Below are 20579 nucleotides of genomic sequence, written 5' to 3'. Positions count from 1 at the left end.
ATATGCTAATCAGGCAATTGTTTCCTTTTTAAAAATCCACTTACTATTTTTGCTAGTTGTTCTGTTTGCTTATCCTAAAAGTTGACATGCAGAACAGGTGTGAAATTCAGAGATCAGCCATTTTCAAAGGGCATGGCAGCAGTTGGGAAGATTGAATTTCTTACACTTGATATCTTGTGATGTTTGTTGGTTGTTAATCTACTAAGCTTCTTTATCTGAAGACATGCCTTTTTCTCTTAATTTTCACATTAGCCAGCAAATTAAGTTATGCGTTATTATTCTTTTAATATATAATCTCCATAGTATTTCCCATGAAATAGAATGAAGGGAATGTTTCCTGTGCTAGGAAGGATTAATAAATATAGAAAACTAATTTAATTGTTAAGAAGAATGGAGAGAAAGGATTTTTTTCTTTCTTTCCCACATCCCAGATCCACTGCATCACTCTGTCTTGTAGCTACATTCTCTTTGTCTTTTTCTACATTGTCTTTCGTAGTTTATGAAAACATTCCAGCTTTGCTTTGATTAAGTTTATTCATTTTAAAATCAGACCTCAAAGTATCCTGTCCACGTTTCAGGGACAAGATAGGAAGGAGACATCACTGCAATTCAATTCTATCCACAAGTATTGACTGAGGATTCCTATAAACTAGACCTTGTGAGGTGACTGGAGGGAAGAAGCCACGTTCCTGTCTTGAACAAGCAGATGGTCCAGTTAGTATAATGTCAAATACCTAGCGCATGCAAGACGGTTAGTGTCATAAGAGACCTGAAAACGGAGAGATCTCACCAACAGAAATATTAGGAGACTTCAAAAGGATGGGGACTAAAACAGTACATAGAAAAATGTACAGAGTTGTGTAGGAAGAGAGGAGGAAAGATAACTGAAAGCCATTTCTAGACAGAGGGGCATACACGAGCAGTCACAGATGAACGGATGAGCATGGCATGTTCTAGGGACAGCGTGACTTGCTTGACTGACAGAGGACTTGAAGCAAAGAGCAGTGGGAATTAGGGCTGCGTGGTTCAGACGGGGTGATAAGAAGGACGATGCACTGATTCCAACCAAGACCAGTAACTTAATTAGGCATTGAAATATGCTGCAAAATCAGATCTTTGCATCATCTCAGAAAAATAAAAGTGATTCCTTGGTAATCCACTATTGATTTACCCATGATACTCTTTACTTTATTATTATGAATATAAAGAGCTGAATATATTAGGAAAAGACTTAGGGATTTTTTCCCTAAATTTTCACATACTACATTGCTTCATATTTGACGAATGAAGGTAGTATGTATGCATCTAACAAATATAGAAATGACACAAAATAAAAATGCTGAACTTTTTAAAGAGTTGTTTGTTTATTAAGGTTTTAACACACTGTAATAATATTTCTTGTAAAACATGTTCAAGCTAGGCTGAAAGTCTAGTGAAAATTTGATTAGCTATTTAAAGAGGTTTGGGTAAAATTATGGAAATGTATTGTATTAATGACTGAATCTATTTTTAAAAGATGAAAAGTAACTTATGTTGCCATGAGTTTTATTATGAATTATTTCTGAAAGTAGAAAAAAATTAAGTAAAAAAAAATTAAGTAGAAAAAAATTAAGTAGAAAAAAATTAAGCAAATTAATTTAATCCAATAAATAAAAGTAACTTTTTTAGTTGTTCTCTTTATGTAGGAGTACAACTGTGGAGATGCTGGAGGAGCATGGCCTGTCATAGTCCTTTCATACCTTGTTGCAGGATCAGAGTCAGTCCTATTCCTCAGTTCCACGGAATTGGCTAAGACAGGACTTAAATTAACAAACCACGATCTTTATTGCATCGTTCAATTTCTGTATTCACTCAGTGAAATTTTAAAAGGTCAGAGATCATGACATCAGAAATCAGTAGATGAACTGGCCCTGGGGATGACAGCTTTCCTGCCTGCATCTTTACTAGTTTTCCTGCTAGTTTTTTGTTTTGCTTTGTTTGCTTTTTTGCAAAAATTTATATGCAAAAATTGAGACTAATAAAGAAGACAACAGGTCTGGTGAGATAAAATAATATTCATGACTGAAAAAAACTATTAAGAAAGTATCATGAATGCTATTTGGGAAAAATACTTATTTCCCCAAATTTGGTCTGGATATTTTTAAGTTTTCCATTTAACCAGAAGACTGGTTTAAGATGACAAATAAAAGATGATCCTGTTTCTCTCACAAAATGGTGCAGAATATATATATATTCTTTGAAAAAATTCACTAGCAAAATATTGGAACTCAGCAGGGAAACACAATTGCATTAAGCCAATGTTCTTGAATATTGAGAGGTGAATGTCATCTCATTGACCTATTTACTCTTACATTGAAAAATCTATTGAGATATTGGTGGCTTACACAGATGTGATTTTCTGAGATAGTTGATTTTACTACCTACACTTGCTTGACTCGCCAATTAATTTTTAGAACTTTGTTTCTAATAGTCAGAAGCCCAGCAAGATAAAAAGGTGATGGTTATTACATCACATTTCTTACCCACTATAGAAGCAGATGTACAATATACTCTTTTTGTTTATTCTCATGCCACACCCTTTTGGCCCTTAACCAATACTTGGGGGGACACGATGAAGGCAGCTATGCTTATAAAGTTGACCCTTGTCATGATGATTCACAGTCAAATCTTTATTAACCAGGGGCTGCCAGTTCTTCCTGAGATCCACTTTTCTTGTTCAACATAGTGATGTGACCAAAACAGGTTGCAAAAATCTACCTCTCCACCTGGCAATAGTTTCATAGTTCTTATGACTTTATTTCTAATTCTTCATAAGTAATGTTTGGAAAGTCAGTTAAATCACCAATTATTTCTTCTTTGCCTGCAGAGAAGTACACAATGGAGTATTTTAAATCCTTTGAAACTTCTATTGTCATATTACAAATATGCATGAGAAGGTATAGTAAGTTAATGTTACCAAAAGTCAAATAGAAGAGATAAAAAAAGTTACATTCTTTTATATATAAGGGAACAATTACAGTTTGGGCACCTGTGTTCATAAAGTAATATAGTGTTCTTTGCATTAATAAGATATGGCATATTGACTGAAACTCTTAGAGGTAGAATGCAAAAACCAAGCCATTAGGAACTGAAGAAATGCTAACCCTAACTTCGTTGTAATCTAGACCTGTCAACAAAATTATCAAGACAGCAATTTTAGAGATAATATTCTAGGTACAGCCTACAGTATCCCACTTGTATTTAATGAAAATATGCTCTCTCAAACAATCAAATATTTGCCCTAAGTTCTACTTCAGGATGTTTGTATTTGTTCAACTAAAAAGTTAAAGTCAAGCATTCAATTTCAATGGGACTTAAGACAAGCATGCAATTAGGGGATTTGGAAATAGTTGTGTACCTAATGAAAATTAAGGAAATCATTTACTACCACATGAAAGTCAGTTTAAATGCTTCATTCTCATGTTGTCTTCCCATGCATGCATGTTTCTTAGGAGTGTAGGATGATATATACAAGTGTTAGTCATTGAATTTACCTTTACAGGTTAATAAACAGATTACTTTTTCTCTCTGAAGATCAATGTTATATTCTCCATAAAAGAAGTTCCAGTTAAAAAGAAATCACCCAAGTGGGCTCCCTCAGTGTGACTTTCTCCCATATTTCTGGCCAAATCAAAAGCATCAAAATACATATCGATGCCTCCTCCCTGAGGACTAGCCATTCGGGGTATCAAAGGAAGTGCTCTGCCATAGAACAGAGCACAAGGTTTTGCATATATTAGTCATTCAATAAATAGTTGTTGAAATCAATTGTATAAGCCTATTTGCATTACCACTATGTGGCTAAAATGATTAGTTCCATTATTTCACATACTTAGCCATAGATAATAACAGTAACTGAAGTCACTGCTCTACTGGATATTCATTTCTCTCTCAGTAGATCTCCATATCTACTTATTTGTCTCCTTAAAATTTGAGTTATCATTTAACAACCTGATAACTATATAATAAATATCACCAATGATTAGTTGTTTGTTCTCTAAATGCACCTTGGGGAATAATTTATTGTTTTATAATGAGAAAAGTTAAAAATTTGTTTGAAGACAAAAAATACTACCAAGTAAAATAGTTCATTAGGAAATCTTTTTTAAATTATTGTTATCATTTAATGCTTTATGCTTTATAGGTACAAATTCATTCTGAAGCAATGCTTCTGGAACTTTTAAATTTCCAACTCTGAATAATAGTTGACGTCAAAATTGTTCAGCTGTGTTCTACAGTCTCCCTTTAAAAGAGAAAAATATTGCTTAAAGACAGGCCATCCCCCAAATTTTGTAGAACTGAAAGATCATCTCTTGATTGTTTCAGTCTTTGTCAAATTTGGCTTATGAATGCCCTGGCTTTGTAGGTATGCAGGATATAAAACATGTGTATGTGTATTAAGTGTTATTCAAGTACACAATGTGTTTCTTCAGGTTAAATCTATACATTTCAATATGCATGGGTGTTGTTCTTAAAAATATGCAATCAAAGTTGAAAGATTCCATTTATCAAAATGTGCTGATAAATGATACAGTGGTAAATGCAAATTTCATGGTCAGTATTAAAAGACCAAAAAAAAAGTCCTCTGCCATTGTCCATGTCTTATCTATTTTTAAAAACAGTAGAGGGAAAAATACACTCAGGAAAAAAAAAATGAAGCTTTACTGCAAAAATGAATTCAAGAAATGGCACTTTAAGTAGTGAAGAAGCATTGAAACTTCATAGCCTGCTAAGGAGCAACAGCTGTACCTAATTTCAACTTGACGTGCTTCAGATCTCATATTCATATAGGTATTTAATGATCCAAACATAATGGTCCTATATAGAATAATTACTTATATGAAGGAGCAAACTTCATACGCATTCCTTTCTAAATGATCCTTCAAGAGAAAAACTGCGCTGGCTCTTTGAACAACGAATAGTCTCTTTCACCAATCCAAATGTTTGGGGCTAAATAGCTTATCTTTTAAGAGAGAATAATAATAGTGCTGAGGTTACTTCTTTTTGACAGACTCTTTTTGTCTTCCCCCTTCCCAGCACAGCCAGTACAATGAAAAAACGTAGAATGCCAAGCCGGTCATTAAGTCATACTGATAGATGGTTACAAGAAATATCAGGAACAAAAGGAAATAAGGCATTTTAGAGTTGGTGTATTTCGAAAGCAGAGATTCCCTTTGAGCTTGACTTTCCTGGGCAGGGAGACTGTCAGAAGCAGGGCTCTCAGATTCCTTGTCTCCTGAAGAGCACAGTGATTGTCCAGAGTTTATTAATCCTTCTTTTTCATTCCTTGCCTCTTTCATGTTCTCAAAAGCTTCACTGATTAAAATTGTTGACCCTAGAGATTTCTCCACACTGCATTCTCCTTGTTGGACAATCTGGCCTATACATCTTTCCCTCCTACTACCTGATGTCACTATTCTTGAACTTTTGGAAACTTCTTCAGGTGTAGACGCAGGATGATGGTGATTCTCAGCACCCTGGATTTCACTTGTTGGATTACAATTATATTTTGATTTAGAAGAAATAGATTGGAGAGTCATGGTAGTAATTGCATTCTCTATAGCAGTGGCCTGTTCATGAGATGGCACTGAAGTTTTAACATGATGATTAGAAATGTGAGAGCCATTCTGAGAAGCTCTATTAGTGTCTGAGTTTAAAGCAGAATGAATAATGGCATCTATATTCGTTTTCTGTGATAATTCTTGGATCTGCCCATGATCTCTATTTTCTGGAAATATTTTTTTGTCTGTTGGTAACATTCCCAAATGTAAATCTAGTTTTGAGGCTGCTTTTTGATAGTCTGTAATGACCTGTGAGGATTCTTCTACAGATGTTGTATTTCCAGTGACACATATCTTCCTGTCATGTGTCTTCCCAGGATTGTAAATAGATATGGTTTCTTCCTTCTCCATTTCATCTACATGTACATTACAAATACCTAAACGTGATTCCTTTTCAAAATCATTGTCATAGATTACACCTACTGTCTCTCGTTGACAAAGGGTATCATGTGAATCATCATTTCTCCCTTCATGTGGATCAAACGCTGTTTCCTTTACCTCGATGGGCCTGTCACTTCCTGCTGTCTCTTGAGGTAGCTTAGCAATTATTGCTTTTTCTCTAGCAGACATGCTTTCTAGAGTACTTTCTGATGTTGTCTTAATTATATAAGCTGTACCTGTTTCTGCTTTCTCAGTAATACCATGATCAGCTAGAGAAGACAGTTCACAGCTCGCTGTTTCTTGGCAGGTAAACAATTCTTCTGTAGGATTAGCTTTCAAACTCCTTGCATTATCTCTTTTTTCCCACACGTCTCCACAATCTGCTTGTTCTTTGGTCTGCTCTGTTATATTTGTCTTACTCTCTCTTGCTCTTCCCTGACTTTCCAGAACATTCCAACTTTGTTTATGCTGGATGTTCTTATTTTGATCTTCGGGATTAATCCAAGCTGATTTTTCTTCTTCAACTTGGAAAAGATACTCATTCCTCAAAACATTTCTATTTCTTGGTAAACAAGCTTGACCAGGCATCCCTCCTAAAATAGTGCCTTCACTAGTCGAGAGATCAAGGTCTGAGGTTGTTAACGCAGCTTCCTCGCAGCTTAGATTTGTCCTTGGTGAATGAAATGTATCTGCTCTGATTGACTGGTCATGAATTGGGGTATCCTTACTCGGCAGAGCAGTTAGGTCTCTGTTACTGGCTCCCATCCCTTCCACACTTATTTCAGAGTGGCTCATCTTCCTTTCTTGGTCATGTAAGATTGACTGAAAATTTTTGCTGTGTTTTTCATTAACACCTAAACATATTCTTTGCTCCTCCTCCTCATTCTTACCATTGCCATAAGCTTTCTTGGAAGATCCTTTTTCTATAGATTCTTCTGAATGGAAATCCGAACGGAAATCACTTCTTAAACATTCCCAATCTTTTACTTCAGTTTTTTTAGCTTCTCCTTCACATTTTTGATTAAGGTTGTCTGCCATTAGTTGATCTGCAGAGGGACAAGATATTTGCACTCTGCCCCTCCCTTGGGCTGGATTAGCATTGTTATCCAGTACTTCTTTGCTACCAATATGTACTTGCACTAATTCATCACTACTAGTATTTCCCAATGATGGCTTGATTTCTCCCATATCTGAAGTAATTTCCTCTGAAGGTTGATAACTACACTTATTTCCTGAGGAAGATTTTTCATTGTGGTAAAACTCTCCCTTCAAGGATCTTTCTGCTGATGAACTTGAAGACAAAGGCCTTTTAAACAAGTCAGTGTATACTTCATCATGGATTTGCTTCTTCTGTAACCCCTCAGCTTTATTTGGAAAATTGACTGTATTCTTTTCATCTCTGGAAGCAGTACTTCTTATTAAATGTTGATTTATCTTAAGGGATAAAAACACAAAAAATAATGATCAAATGATTTTAAATATACAAAGCAAATTAGATAGGTTTCATTAACTTGGCTAGTAATTATCTGGTATATTTCCTTGATTCATTTCATTTGTGGATTTTGCACAAATTGTGGAAGCTGGATGTTTTGGGGGGATACTTGTAGGCTATGACTTGGGAATGAGATTAATAAGAAAAGGGGCCAAAATTAATCACTCTCTTTCCTAGCTTCCAAATATCACATTGTATTATTCAACTATTCTTGCTTGTCATTGCACTTTCTCCTCACTTAGGATATACACATTGATAGCTCCATGCTAATCAATTAGAGAGCAGCTTCCTAGATGCCCCTTTCTGCATTTACACTTGCTGTAGGTGCGCCTATTGCAGTTTCTCTTATTAATATGTTTTCTGCAAAGCCTCTGCAAACTATTAATAGCAAAACGTCACTCAAAGAAAAGTGAGGGAGTTAATGTCTCTGCAAATTCTGTTTTAATGACCCTCTGCCAACTAGTACTCAAATGTATTTGAGCTCTTCAGTGATGCCAACTGTCAGGATTTAACAGTGAGATGCCTGTGTTTTTTTTTTTTTTCCTCATAACTGACATTTGCATGATCTCAATAATTATATGCAAATCTTACATTTTCCCCTTCTTCTCACATAAGGCTCATGTTACTTGTCAACTGCACAGCTGTCTTGTAAGCCAATGCCTGTGGGTTCCACAGATTTGGTTGTATTTCCATCTATTATAGAGCTTCATTGTTTTATGCATTAACATCAGCATGGAGCAAATTAGCATCTAAATTACAGCTCCCTATTCATTTATTGGATGTACAATCTCAGTAACTTCTAAACAAACTTTTATATTTGAGTCTGCTGATTGTAATGAGGTATATTGGTGAAGTATGTGATTTTTCAGGGCCCTTTCATTATATTCTGTGGTTTGAAAAAGATGGCGATGTTAACTTTCAGCTGGTGAGAATTCTCACAATGGGTGACAACTTTGTAGTTTCTTAAAGTTGGAGCAAAGTAAATTGCATACTTTAGTGATGCAGCTTCCATATCACTATAGAAAGGGTGGAATGTGTGGGGAAAGAGGTGAGCTCCATTTCTTTTCTGTTTCAGCACTGACACTTGAAGAGGCAAATGTCATTTTAATCTTAGATGATTATGAATCCATGTATCCTAATGATATGAGCTCCAACCAAATACAGTAAAGGATAAATTGCATTATGTGACTCATTTACTCCTATTTCTTCCTTTGTGATAAAAATGCTATCTAAACCATCCCCCTAAAAATCCCAAATAGATTGAATGTTCACCAAGTGTGAAATTTATGATAACAAATGTAATACTAAATTGTACAGTTCTGAATTTGTTTCCTGTTTGAAAAATATGGCACAGGCTATTTTATCCTCATTTGGTAATTTAATACTTTCCAATGATATAGAACTTAGAGATTCTCACAGATGGAAGTAAGTAAAAAAAAAAAAATGCTGCTAAATGCAAGAATCAGACTTGTAGAGCTGGACAGAACCCTAACAATCATCTAGTCCAGCCCTCTCATTTTACAGATGAGTTTATGATAAGTGTACACTTGTCACAAAGATTAGAAATGCACATCAGGATAGTACTACCTCTTCTGTAATTCCCACAAACTATTAGTCAGAGCCACTGGTACATAGGTAAGAAATGAATGTCATTAATTTACCAATGCAGAGACCAGAAGCAACATACTGAAATCAAAGTGCCTTGTTGATCAAGCTAGAGATGCAAGGACAGAATAGGCTGCGCTTTCACATTTGCAAATTATTTATTAGTTGAAGCTATTGAAAGGCAGGCATTGCAGCATCTTTGAAGCATAAATGGATTCATCTTCTCTAATACCGAGGCAACCAGAACACTTACCATCAAATCTAATTCTTTTTCATTATGTTCATCATGTTCCGTGTTTACATCTTTTACATTCTGATTACTGGTTTCCAAGTCTTCCTTGTCCTCATGAGAAAACACAATTGTTGGGATATAGGTATCTGAAAAGTTAAGATAATTGCACCTATGTAAGATTGTTATAATTGTAGGCTTTAACAAAATAAATATATTCGGTTTAAAAATTAAAGAAATATTACCTGTAATCTTTGAATTCTCAGAGTTATTCTCATCTGATGTTACCAGTGATTCTTCTTTACTGTTAAGTTTAAAACAAAATGTTATACTTTTTTTCTGGGACTATATTTCTAAGTATTTTTATAGAGGAGGAAATTCAAACCAATTACAAGCCAAACAAATATTATATAACCTTTCACATTTTCTTGCATTACTTTGTATATTTTTAAATTAAATTGATCTCTTAGAATGATGCAATAATATATATTAGTTGTAGAAAAATGTAAAAATTATTTACACAATTCCATAATTCTAAATAAAATTATTTTACTCATATTAAAACACATAACCAAAGGAAAAATATATGTAAGTGTAGATTATTCCATCATTCATGAATTTAATCTTTGCAAGTGAAAACATTTTTCTCTTGTTTTAAATGATGAAGTTTTATGAACTGACAGTCCATTTGTGGTCACTGAAATTACTTTCTAACGTTCCAATTATTTTTTTGTGTTCCATTTTACTCAAAATTCTTCCAGTTGAACTGACATATTATTAACTCTCTCTCTCTAGAAAAGGAGAAAAAAAAACAAACTAGAAAGTGAAAGGCAGCTAAATTTATACCCAGTTTAAAGACTTCATGTGTGTATTGCCAAAGGCCAATTTTACAACCAAGACTTTAGATCATTCATATGGAAGCATACATTTTCTTTCTTTAAAATAATTCAGGTTATACTAGCTTTTCTCTCATATTCTGCATGCTTATTGAGAAAGATAAATACTTTTTTCTTTCAAATGTAATCTGTTTGTAGGTGTATTTGTGGAATTATAAGAATTTAGATTTGTCCATGACACTCAGCAAGAAAAGAGTTAGTGAAAAGCTCACTTTGTGTATAATTATGTCACAAGTCAGTCTATCAGAAATGATTGGCCCAGTCTCCACATTTTCTTGTACTGTCTCAGCTGAATTTTCTCCTAGTGACTTTTCTCAATGACTTTTTTCTGCAATAAAAGAAATACAGAGAGTTCACAATGGCTGATAAATTTGTGTAACAGAGACCAGTTTTCGTTGCATGGACAATGTTGATTCAAATCCCCGGAAGGCTAATCTTGTTTCAACAAATCACAAGAAAATTGCAAATTCTTCCATCTTGACCATGTAAGAAGTAATTCAGCTTTGTATACATTTTATGATACTTAATTTTAGATTTACCAAAACTATTTGGTACCTTGAAGTGGGCCCAGAAATGAAAATAATGTTTTTACCTAAGTATAATTTTATTAGAAAAATATTGTATTTCCAATAAGTGATACTGCTTTAATCTATAAATCTATATTGTTTAATGAGGCCTATAATTATGCAAAGATTCGATTTTTGTGGAATCCAACTGCAAGCTGACACATTTTTCTTTCATAGAGTGCATAGAAAATCTATGTACTCTTAAAAATATATAAACCATTGAACAGCATTTAATTATCCCTTCTTTATCTTTAGTCCCATAACAATGCTGAAAATCTCATTTGTAGAGGGAAAGATCGTAACCATTTAAAGCTTTTTGTTTTTGCCTAAGCAAAATGCTATTAATCATTTTTCTTATTAAATTCTCTAAAATGCTTTAATTTTTTAAATGATTGCATCAAAAGGAAAGAAACCTGCTTTTAGCTCACTTTGAGGACAAATAATTAGGTGTCAAACCGTGTATTATTATATTGACTTCTTACAAAAACATATAAATACAGAAATATAGGAAGGAAATCTTAGATTCAGGGGTAAATACAAGAAAGAGAACCTGAAATAGATGAAATTTAAATGTTATATCAAATATCTATTAAAAAATGAATAGAAAATGTGTAAGACTTCTACAGGGAAAAGAATAAAATTTTGTCAATAAATATTAAAGACCTAGAAATTATTGAGAGATATACCATGTTCATAGATAGGAAGAAGATTGTGAAGATATTATCTCCCAATTTGATCTACAGATTCAATTCAATTCTAATCAAAATTTCAAAACAGGTTTTCACAAAATTTGAAAATATAATTCTAAAGAGAAGAATAAAGGACTGAAAATAGCTAGACTACTGAGAAATAGCAGGGTAGAGGAACCTGCTCTACCTAGTTTCAATAGTTCTTATGAGGATATAGTTATTAAGACAGTTATATTGGTACAGAGACAGGCAAGTATTGAGAGCTTAGTAACAGATCCCTACTTATCTAGAACTTTGGTATATGACAAATATAGCATGTCACCAAGCAGGGAAATAAGGGACTTTTCAGTAAATGGAGATGGGGAAAGTGGCTACCCTCATGGAAAAAAAGATGAAATAGGCAAAACATATATTCGATAATCAATTCCACATGGATTAAGGTCTTAAATGTCAAAAACCTTGAAATTCTTAGTAGAATATGTAAATATCTTTCAGACGTCAGAGTAGAAAATGTTTTCTTAAATAAGAAAAAAAAAGTGACTATAAAAAAAGATTGTCAGTTTAGCTTTATTAAAATTCAAAATTTTTGTTCATTGAAAGACATCTTTATAATAGAAAAATATAAATAAACTGGGAGAAGATGCTTATGTTATACAAAATCAACACAAAATAAATATCAAGAATATATAAAGAATTTCTACAAATCAATAAGAAAGCACAAACATTTCAATAGAATCAGGGGAGAGGAGCAGACATTTCACAGAAGAGAAAATACATATGGTCCATAAGCACATAAAGGATGGTCAGCATTATTAGAAAACAGAGAAATGCAAATCAAGACCACAAGGAGATGCTATTTTATACTTATTTAATTGGTAAAAATTGCTGTCAATTGCATAAATTGAACCAATCCAAATGCCTATCAACAGAAGAGTAGATACAAAACTTGGAATACCACAAAAGAAATATTATAAAGCACTCAAAATTAATAAACTACAGAAACATACAACAATATGGATAAATCTTAGCAACATAATATTGAATGAACAGTGCTAAAACATTACATCAGAGGAGGTTCTTTTTTATTGAGCTAAAACCTACTAAAATAATTTAAATATATTTATCAAGGAATACATATAATATAATACATAGAATATAACAAGAAAGGTTGATTTTCAAGATTATGGTTACATCAAGTGGGGTGAGTCAGAGGAAAGGAATGAGCAAAGGAAATGGTGAGAAGTCGATTGTTTTGAGTGGTAGTTTTGCAGGTGTTTATTATATTATTTAAAGTATCTAAATGGTTAAATTCTAGTTTTAGATAATTTATTAAGACAAATGGGTTGCTGTCTGGCCAAAATTACAGGATGTTTATAGATAAAATCCCACTCCAAAATCCAAAGTGTCTGTTATATGACCAATTACATTTAATTAAAACCACTTCAAAAAATTTGAGGAAAAAGGCAAAGAACTTGATGGTTGATGAAGATAGGACCCACAACTATATACAATTGTGGTATAAGTGAAATATGTTAGTGAATATTTCTAGTCTCCCCTTTATATTCCCTGAGTCCTTTTGGAGCAGGGGAGTTTCTTATTGATCTGTATTCCCAGTGGCTAATACATTACCTGACACATAATAGTGGCATAATAAATGCTGCTGAATAAATGCACAGTGTCCTTTCTACTCTTCCCTTCTGTCCACCTCTTGTCAAAATTATCATAACATTATTCTTCTTTTCTTTCCTCATTAAAATTTATTTTCATAAAAGATTCTAATAAATTAAAACGTGCATATTTTTGTGTGTCTTGTAATGTTTACCTCCCACTCCAAAGTTAAAAACAATGCTTTTAATTATGGGTTTAAATAGCTAAACAAAAATTTTAAAACCTTCTAATATAAATTTAGAAATTGAAAGATCAAAAAGGTATGTAGTTTGTAGAGGGATAGTTCATTTCTAGTGCACCTTAAATCATATAATATAGTCACTAGTATTATTTAATCATAAGAGGGGTCATTCATTCTTCTAATAGATATTTTGAATATCCACTATATGCCATAAGTTCTAATAAACACTGGGAAATCAAAGATGAATAATATATATGTAGCCTCTTACCTCAAGGAAGCTATAATGTAATGATGGAAATAGACACATCAACAGGCAATTATTATAATGTGATAAATATTATAATAAATAATGGGATATGATATTCTCTAGAGAAAAAAAAACAGAAATGAGAGCACTCAGTTGGAAGAATCAGGGAATTTTTCACATAGGAAGTGACATTCTAATTAGGTTTTAGGGAAAGTAGGAGTTCCTCAAATAGAGAAAAATGGTAAGGTCATTTCAGGCAGAGAGAATAAGAAGTGGTCAAAGAAGTACAGGTAAGAAAGCACAAAAAGAAGAGAACCATCCAGGAACAATGAGATGTTCAGAGGGTTTGGACTGTGTTTTGAGGAAAGAATGCCAAGGAATAGAACTGGGGTTGGTTTGAGCCAGGTTTAAATGGCTTAACATGCCAGGAAATGTGGGACTGAATTTTTTCTGTACTTTTAAACCAGTGCTCCGGTTTCTGGGGAGGGGAGTGGAGGAGTTAAATGGGAGAGAGACACCATCAGATTTACATTTAGGGACCAATCTCTGGAAGTACATTTAAGGATCTATCTTAGGAGATCCTGGATGGGATGAGCCATAGTGAAGCAGGAAGACAAGTCAGGAGGCTCCTTCAATATTTCAGGCACAAATTATGACTGTTAAAGGTGATGGCAATGAGGAAAGAGAAAAGGAATCCAATTTGAGTTAAACTTTTGATGTAGCATCAATGCGATTTGTTGATCAATTCCCTGAATGTAGATTTTAAAAATGCCTTCTTTCTGCCTGACCTTGGCTGTGTTCATGAGATTTAGAAGTCAAGTATTGCTCTTTCCAAGACCTAAGCAAGGGAGAGTTAAGTCTGGTGGTTAACAGGGGCTCCTGCACTGTTAAGTCGGTAAGGTCTTGAATTAGTCTGCTGACTGATTTCTGATGTCTTGCACACTGGGTAATCTGCTTCTCAGGTGCCCATGTAGACACCTTTCAGCCTTTTTCTCTAATCTCTGGTACGTGTGCCTGGACAGTGCATCAACAAGTTATGCCTAGTTTCCTGGCTTTTATTCTAGTCAATTCATAGCGAAAAAGAGCAGAAAGACCTGGATTCAAATCACAGTCTTTCCTGTTATTTACCTTACTAAGTCACTTACTGGCCATGCAACCTCCAACAAGATACTTAACCTCTCTGTATCTCGTTTTTCTCCAAAATATTGCCTAGTCCTTACACAGGGCAATTATTTATCATAATTCTCAATATGCGGAAGTATTTAATAAATGTATTATCACTACTGTTATTACCATTATTATTAGTGACATGTAGTAAATACCACACTGATCATTAGTTCTATACTGCCACAGTACCCGATTCCCGTGCTTCTCCTTTTACTTGGAATTATGTATATTTTTTAAAGTTTACTCCATTCTCTCATATCTTTAATTCACAAGTTACTTTTTTTTCCAGAAGTTACTTTCAAGAGTAAAATTTGCAGCCCATGATGACATACTCGCTTAGTCTTTCTAAAGTATACTCTTACTATCAGAGGACCACCCTCCAAAGAAAGATCACTAGATCATCAGTGAAAGTAACTTTTTATTTAAAATACAAATACAGTGTGCATGGGAATGCTAATTCACACTTTCTGCTATTAGCCAATTGATTTATTCACTGTCAGAATTTAGTCACCCTGTTAATATTCCTGCAGTTTCTGGGTATGTGGCACTTATTCTTTTGCAGTTATGGTTAATTTTAACACTCTCAAAATGTAGTAGTTTTAGTATAAGTAATAATAACATTTTTCCTGAGTTTCTGTAATGCTATTGTGCTAAAAGCCCATATGTCTCTTAAAATATGAGTAAAACCTGTTCCACCCAGTCTAAGTCTGAAGTGATGGAATTACCCAACCGGTCAGGGTAAATGTCAGGATTAGGTTGTAGGCAGCAGAAATGTAACTCTGTTCCAAGAGGAATCAAAAAGTTGGCATAAAAAAAGGATCATTTCCAAAATGAGTCATGAATGTTGCATTTGTGTCTCTTTAACACTGTGCTTGAAAGTACTCAGCAATGCCTAAAGAAAACCAACTTGGAATTCTTAGGCATCAACTCTCACTCTGATAAACAGCTAAAAAGTCAATATTGAACTCTTCAAGAAGACGTAAGTGTGCCTTCTTTGTTCGAAGTTTGTGCTCTCATTTGATTTTCTCTACCCACTCTCCCTAAATGAATGGAGAGATTTTAAGTTAGAAACATTATGTACCTCACTTGAAATTTTTTTAAAGACACTTAAGAAGAATATATCAGGATTGGCATTGATAAGTGGATACTTACAGAAATACTGAAAAGGTTTTCCTGGAATAAATAATTACATATTGTGTACTGTTTATTTTCATAATTTTATGGTGATATTTCTCTAAAAATTGACTTTCTAGTATTCTGACATTTTATAGCCATGAATTGGAGGAGTGAGGAAAGCAGAAACTTGTACTTAATGAGAGGTAAAGTTCATAATACATTAACCAACTACTGGGGCTTAGTATCTATTCCTTTGGTGTTACAGTACCGATAGTCTTCTTTTGATCAGGAATAAAACCAGAACAGAAGAGAAATATTTGATCAAAAGAGAGACAATTAGAGCAATAAATGTCTAATTGTGAACAGAAGTGTCTCAGGAAAAAGTTTAAAGGCATAATGCAAGAAGGAATTTAGGATGAAAAGATGAATTAAAATTCAGTTCCTTGATGATAATTCCACAGAGGAAAACAAAATGAAGACAGTTCTGCATTAATAATGGGGATTGAAAGAAGCAAGAAATAATCTCAAAGAAAAAACACCAAAAATTTTAAATGGCTTCTATTTCCTTTAGATGCCGAATCTGGAGACTAATAACTAATATGGTAAAGAACATGGTTTTTGTGGGATTCCTCATCTTCAAAGTGAAAGCTCTAGATTAGATTAGGGATATCAAATACAATACTCTCATGCTGGCCTCCTTCTCTCGCACCCATGGCAAGCACTGGTAACAGGTCAAGGGACTTCCTAGCTGAGACCAGATTGAGCCCCGTGATCCTTCTCTATACAACCAGGCAGCCACTACCCCTTTATTTCTCAACCCCTTTATTGCTCAAAATGGAAACAATTAGCCTTTCTCAATTTTGACATTAAATAACATGCTTTCCAGTTTTAGGAGTTCCATATTTATGTAGCTAATAGTATTCCATAAATATAATTTTGAAATGTAATTTGGAAATTTCTTAAATTTGTTTTCAAAAGATATAAATGCTAGTAGGATCAATAGAAATAACCATTAACTTTGCAATACAAAGATAAATTCTCAATTGAATCTTATGGTTAGCATTTCAAATTTAATACCTACAGAAATCCTACCCACACAGTTTGTGAGCTAGACTTACATTATTTATAATGCAGATTATACAATGATTTATTCCCAAATTATTTTACTATGTCCAGGTAAAACTTTTCAAATAGTGGAACATTATCAATATCTACAAATGATTGGGATAAACGAACATGTTGGATAATACATATGATATAAGCTAATTTATTACTTTTAAAATGTAAGCATAAACCACGGCAAACCACAGCCCCTTGAGTAAAGTCTAGTGAACTGCTCAAGTATTCAAGTAACTAAGAACATATCACCACATTAGTGACCAGATGGTTTTATCAAGTCACTTTCCTGTTTTCCACAAACCTGAATTGCTATGTTCCTAAAAATCTTCTCTATTTCTTTTACTAAATTAGAACATTGCCTATTGCCTCAGTGCTTGATCTTGAAAATATATTGAAAACGATGGTACGATGCCTTCTTGATGCAGGAAATTTCAATAGCAGAGAAAGAAGCAACTAAAAAGCATAACCTTGTTGAAGAATTCTTTGGTAAGTTTCTTTTCCAAAGTTGCTTCATTTCCTAACTCTTTGTCTTCTGCCAAGGATTGCTGTTTTCAAATCTGCTTTGTCATGTTAAATCAGTGGGTGCTATTTTTTCTTGCTCACCCACCCCACAGAAATCAGGGAGAAAAAATTATTTGGATTTAATTCTGTGATTGAATCTAGGCATCATGTGCAATTTTGTAGAGATGGGATCTCCTTAGAGTGTCTTCTAAAGGAGTACTAAATTGCGAGAATCTAGTGCTTAATTAAGTCAAACCTTGGAGGTTCACATGTGAACAACAACAACAAAAATTGTAGGTTGCTTTGGGAGAGATGTAATTACCAGCAGAATCCATGAATTTTCAGTGGAAGAAGAGTTATAGGTAAACCTGGCCCAAGGGACTTCTCTGCCACAATCTGCCAATTATATTCTACCAAGAGAGAAATGTAAATGTTTTTAAGTGATGGATACTGGAAAAACTAAAGAATATACATCAGACAGATATCAGAAAAAAATTCTTAACTTTATTGGTCTAAAGTCCTTATTTTACCTGAGTTCTTAATGGAAGTAATTGTTACCAGTGGAGCATGTGGGTAACAGAAAAATTAGTCATTGTCTGGCTGAGACTCTTACTACTTCAGAATTCTGACATTCTGATTCTCCACAATTGCCCTACAAAGTGATTTCTAAGAACTTTATACAGCATCCATCTTTTGAAAATTATCAGAGTATTGTTAATATCTATTTTTTCCTAAGGATACTAATTTTCAGGCATTATTTCCTTCATAAAGATATTGATTTGTTTGTGTTTGTGTAAAAAGTCATTATCACAAAATCATGACTATGAGCTAACTAATGCAATTAAGGAAATCCGTATTAAACATGTTTGCTCTGTGAAATCTACATATAAGTATCACCTAAGATATTTGGTCTGTTAAATACTGAGATTTGACATCCAAGCTCTACAGAATTTGTATTAAATATTGTTTTGAAAATTGTTTTAAGAAAAGGTAATTTAAAATGTAAATTGATATTCCCAGTGTATGTGTGGAAAGGTTGTATTTGGAAGGGCTAGGGGCGAGAAGGAAAACAAAGGAGCATGAGACTTCCAGACTGAAATCAAATCATTTGGAAGTGACACTTCTCAAAAGGATCTGTTGCCCAGCTGAGGGTGGCAGCCACTCCCCTGAGCATCTGTGCCCGCTATTGTTCCCCAAGGTAGTAAAGTTTACATGGGGTTGTTCGTTTTGTTTTTTCTTTAGTGGGGAACAAAGTGCCAAACTTCTCCAACTCTTTCCCCAGCTTTTCTCCTATTCCTGGCTCTTGACAGAGAATTTCAAGCGTGTATCAATACTCTTCCCTTTATCTGGAGAGTAAATCAGGTGAAATGATGTATAATTCAGTAAAATATTGGTAAAACAGTTCTTCAGTATTTCATATAGGAGATGGTAGGTTTTATGTTCGTAAGAAAAATCACCAAATATCTTAAATATAATAATAGGGCCAACAAAAGTCAGGGCATGCCAAATCAAGTTAGAAATGTTAAAGTACTGCCTTCCTGTTATTGCTTTTAATTAAATGTTAAATTTAAAAGTTATGAAATCATTTTTTAAAATCCTAGGACCTTTTATTTATGGCTATGCAATTAATAAACGTCTTGTATTTTCTCTAAATTTAAAATTCTTTTATATTTAATTTTTTTTTATATTATCAGCTACTGCTTTTTAGTTTTAATAAGTGTTTAATAACCTCTATCATATGAAATCCATTGGAATTCATTTCCATTTTCAAGAAATTCAGTTTCACAAACATTTTTAAAGTAGCTACTCTACTTATGCTAATCACAGCATAAATTGATATATCAGGGAAAAGAGAAATATGGTAAATTAGGTTGGATGGTTTGTGTTAAATTCCAAATAAGAACCCTATTATCAAACTGGATTTGTATTTAACTGCATTTGAAAAGTTTTCTAGGCAGACTCAGGAAGTCTTAACGCATTATTTCTAAATTTAATGCTTTTGTGAACTTACGTCACACATTAAAATCATCTTAATGCACCTTTTTGTCAAATCTTCACAATAAGATTACAAAAGGAAGGGAGGAGAGGATACATTTAAAAAGCAAATGAAAAAGAACTCAATGGAAGCCTATTAGGCTACCTGTTGATGAGCCTGTAAGAGAGTCATTAATATGCGGATCATTGACATGATAGGCCATAATGACTCCTCCAGGGACACTCATTCTATTGTGTCAGAGACTAGTTAGGGATTCATTAACGTGAACACTCGTGACTTCTTAATATGCAAATTATTAATGCAATGCACTGAGGCATACTCACAAATGTCCACATCTTGTGTTACAGGTTTTCTTTGCCAGCCCTTCACCCACACCTTTTGTGAATTAGTATTTTCTTTCTGTCCTCTTGCGGATTTCTTCACAAAAGATTCTGCACTCCTGTGGAATCTACCACTTCATATTCAAAGACCTCCTCCCCTTCAGCCCACATTTCTTTGATTTAAGGCAGGTTTATATATACAAACCACTTGAACATTTTGACTAAATCAGTCAAAATTCAGCACAAAATCTGATCTGATATTTTTCTGCAATGTCAAATTGGTTTTTGGCTAAAGGCAGAACAATGTGAACGAAGCACTTGTTTTTAAAAAATGAGACTCTGAAACATGAATAGTGTAACCAGCAGTTGAATAATTTGCTCTGAAGGTAGGTAGGGAAAGAGTAGTGGAATAGAAAAAAGAAAAAGAGAGCAGAGAAAGGCCATGAAAGAGGACACAAGAAAGAAAAGTGCAATTAAACTAAGAAGAGTAAGTGTTCGTACCAATGTAACACATTAAATGAGGAAATGGATTTAAACTGCTCAGTGTCTGGCATACAGCAAGCAATCAATAAACATTAGCTATTATTACATCAACACTTTGCACTTTGCAAAAAGATAAAATTGATATCCACATTCCCTGTTGAAACAATAAGAAAAATGTTATGGAGTGAAAGTTGTTCAGTCCTTGAATTAACATACTCTGAAGAAGGGGATCAAACTTATAGTCCTTATTCCTGCAGCAGAATTATCTACAGAATTCATAGAAAGGTACTCAAGTATCTTTCAAAGCTTATACACATACCAGG

At 33.7% G+C, this 20579-nt stretch overlaps 1 protein-coding gene across 1 annotated transcript in view; it reads right to left on the bottom strand.

Annotated features, from left to right (window-relative positions):
- Positions 1 to 1342: 1342 nt before the first annotated feature.
- Positions 1343 to 20579, bottom strand: part of PPP1R3A (protein phosphatase 1 regulatory subunit 3A) — a 38762-nt gene continuing 19525 nt past the window's right edge. The window contains exons 2-4 of the mRNA XM_036864115.1: positions 9553 to 9611; positions 9332 to 9456; positions 1343 to 7415 (exon numbers count right to left, since the gene is read on the bottom strand). Of these exons, the coding sequence (XP_036720010.1) occupies positions 5034 to 7415; positions 9332 to 9456; positions 9553 to 9611 (2566 nt within the window). The 3' untranslated portion in view covers positions 1343 to 5033. The remainder of the gene's footprint in view (positions 7416 to 9331; positions 9457 to 9552; positions 9612 to 20579) is intronic.

The sequence above is a fragment of the Balaenoptera musculus genome, chromosome 9 (genome assembly GCF_009873245.2).
Source record: "Balaenoptera musculus isolate JJ_BM4_2016_0621 chromosome 9, mBalMus1.pri.v3, whole genome shotgun sequence".
Classification (NCBI taxonomy): domain Eukaryota; kingdom Metazoa; phylum Chordata; class Mammalia; order Artiodactyla; family Balaenopteridae; genus Balaenoptera; species Balaenoptera musculus.
The sequence above is the reverse complement of the archived record's forward strand: the minus strand, read 5'-3'. Positions and strand labels throughout refer to the sequence as shown.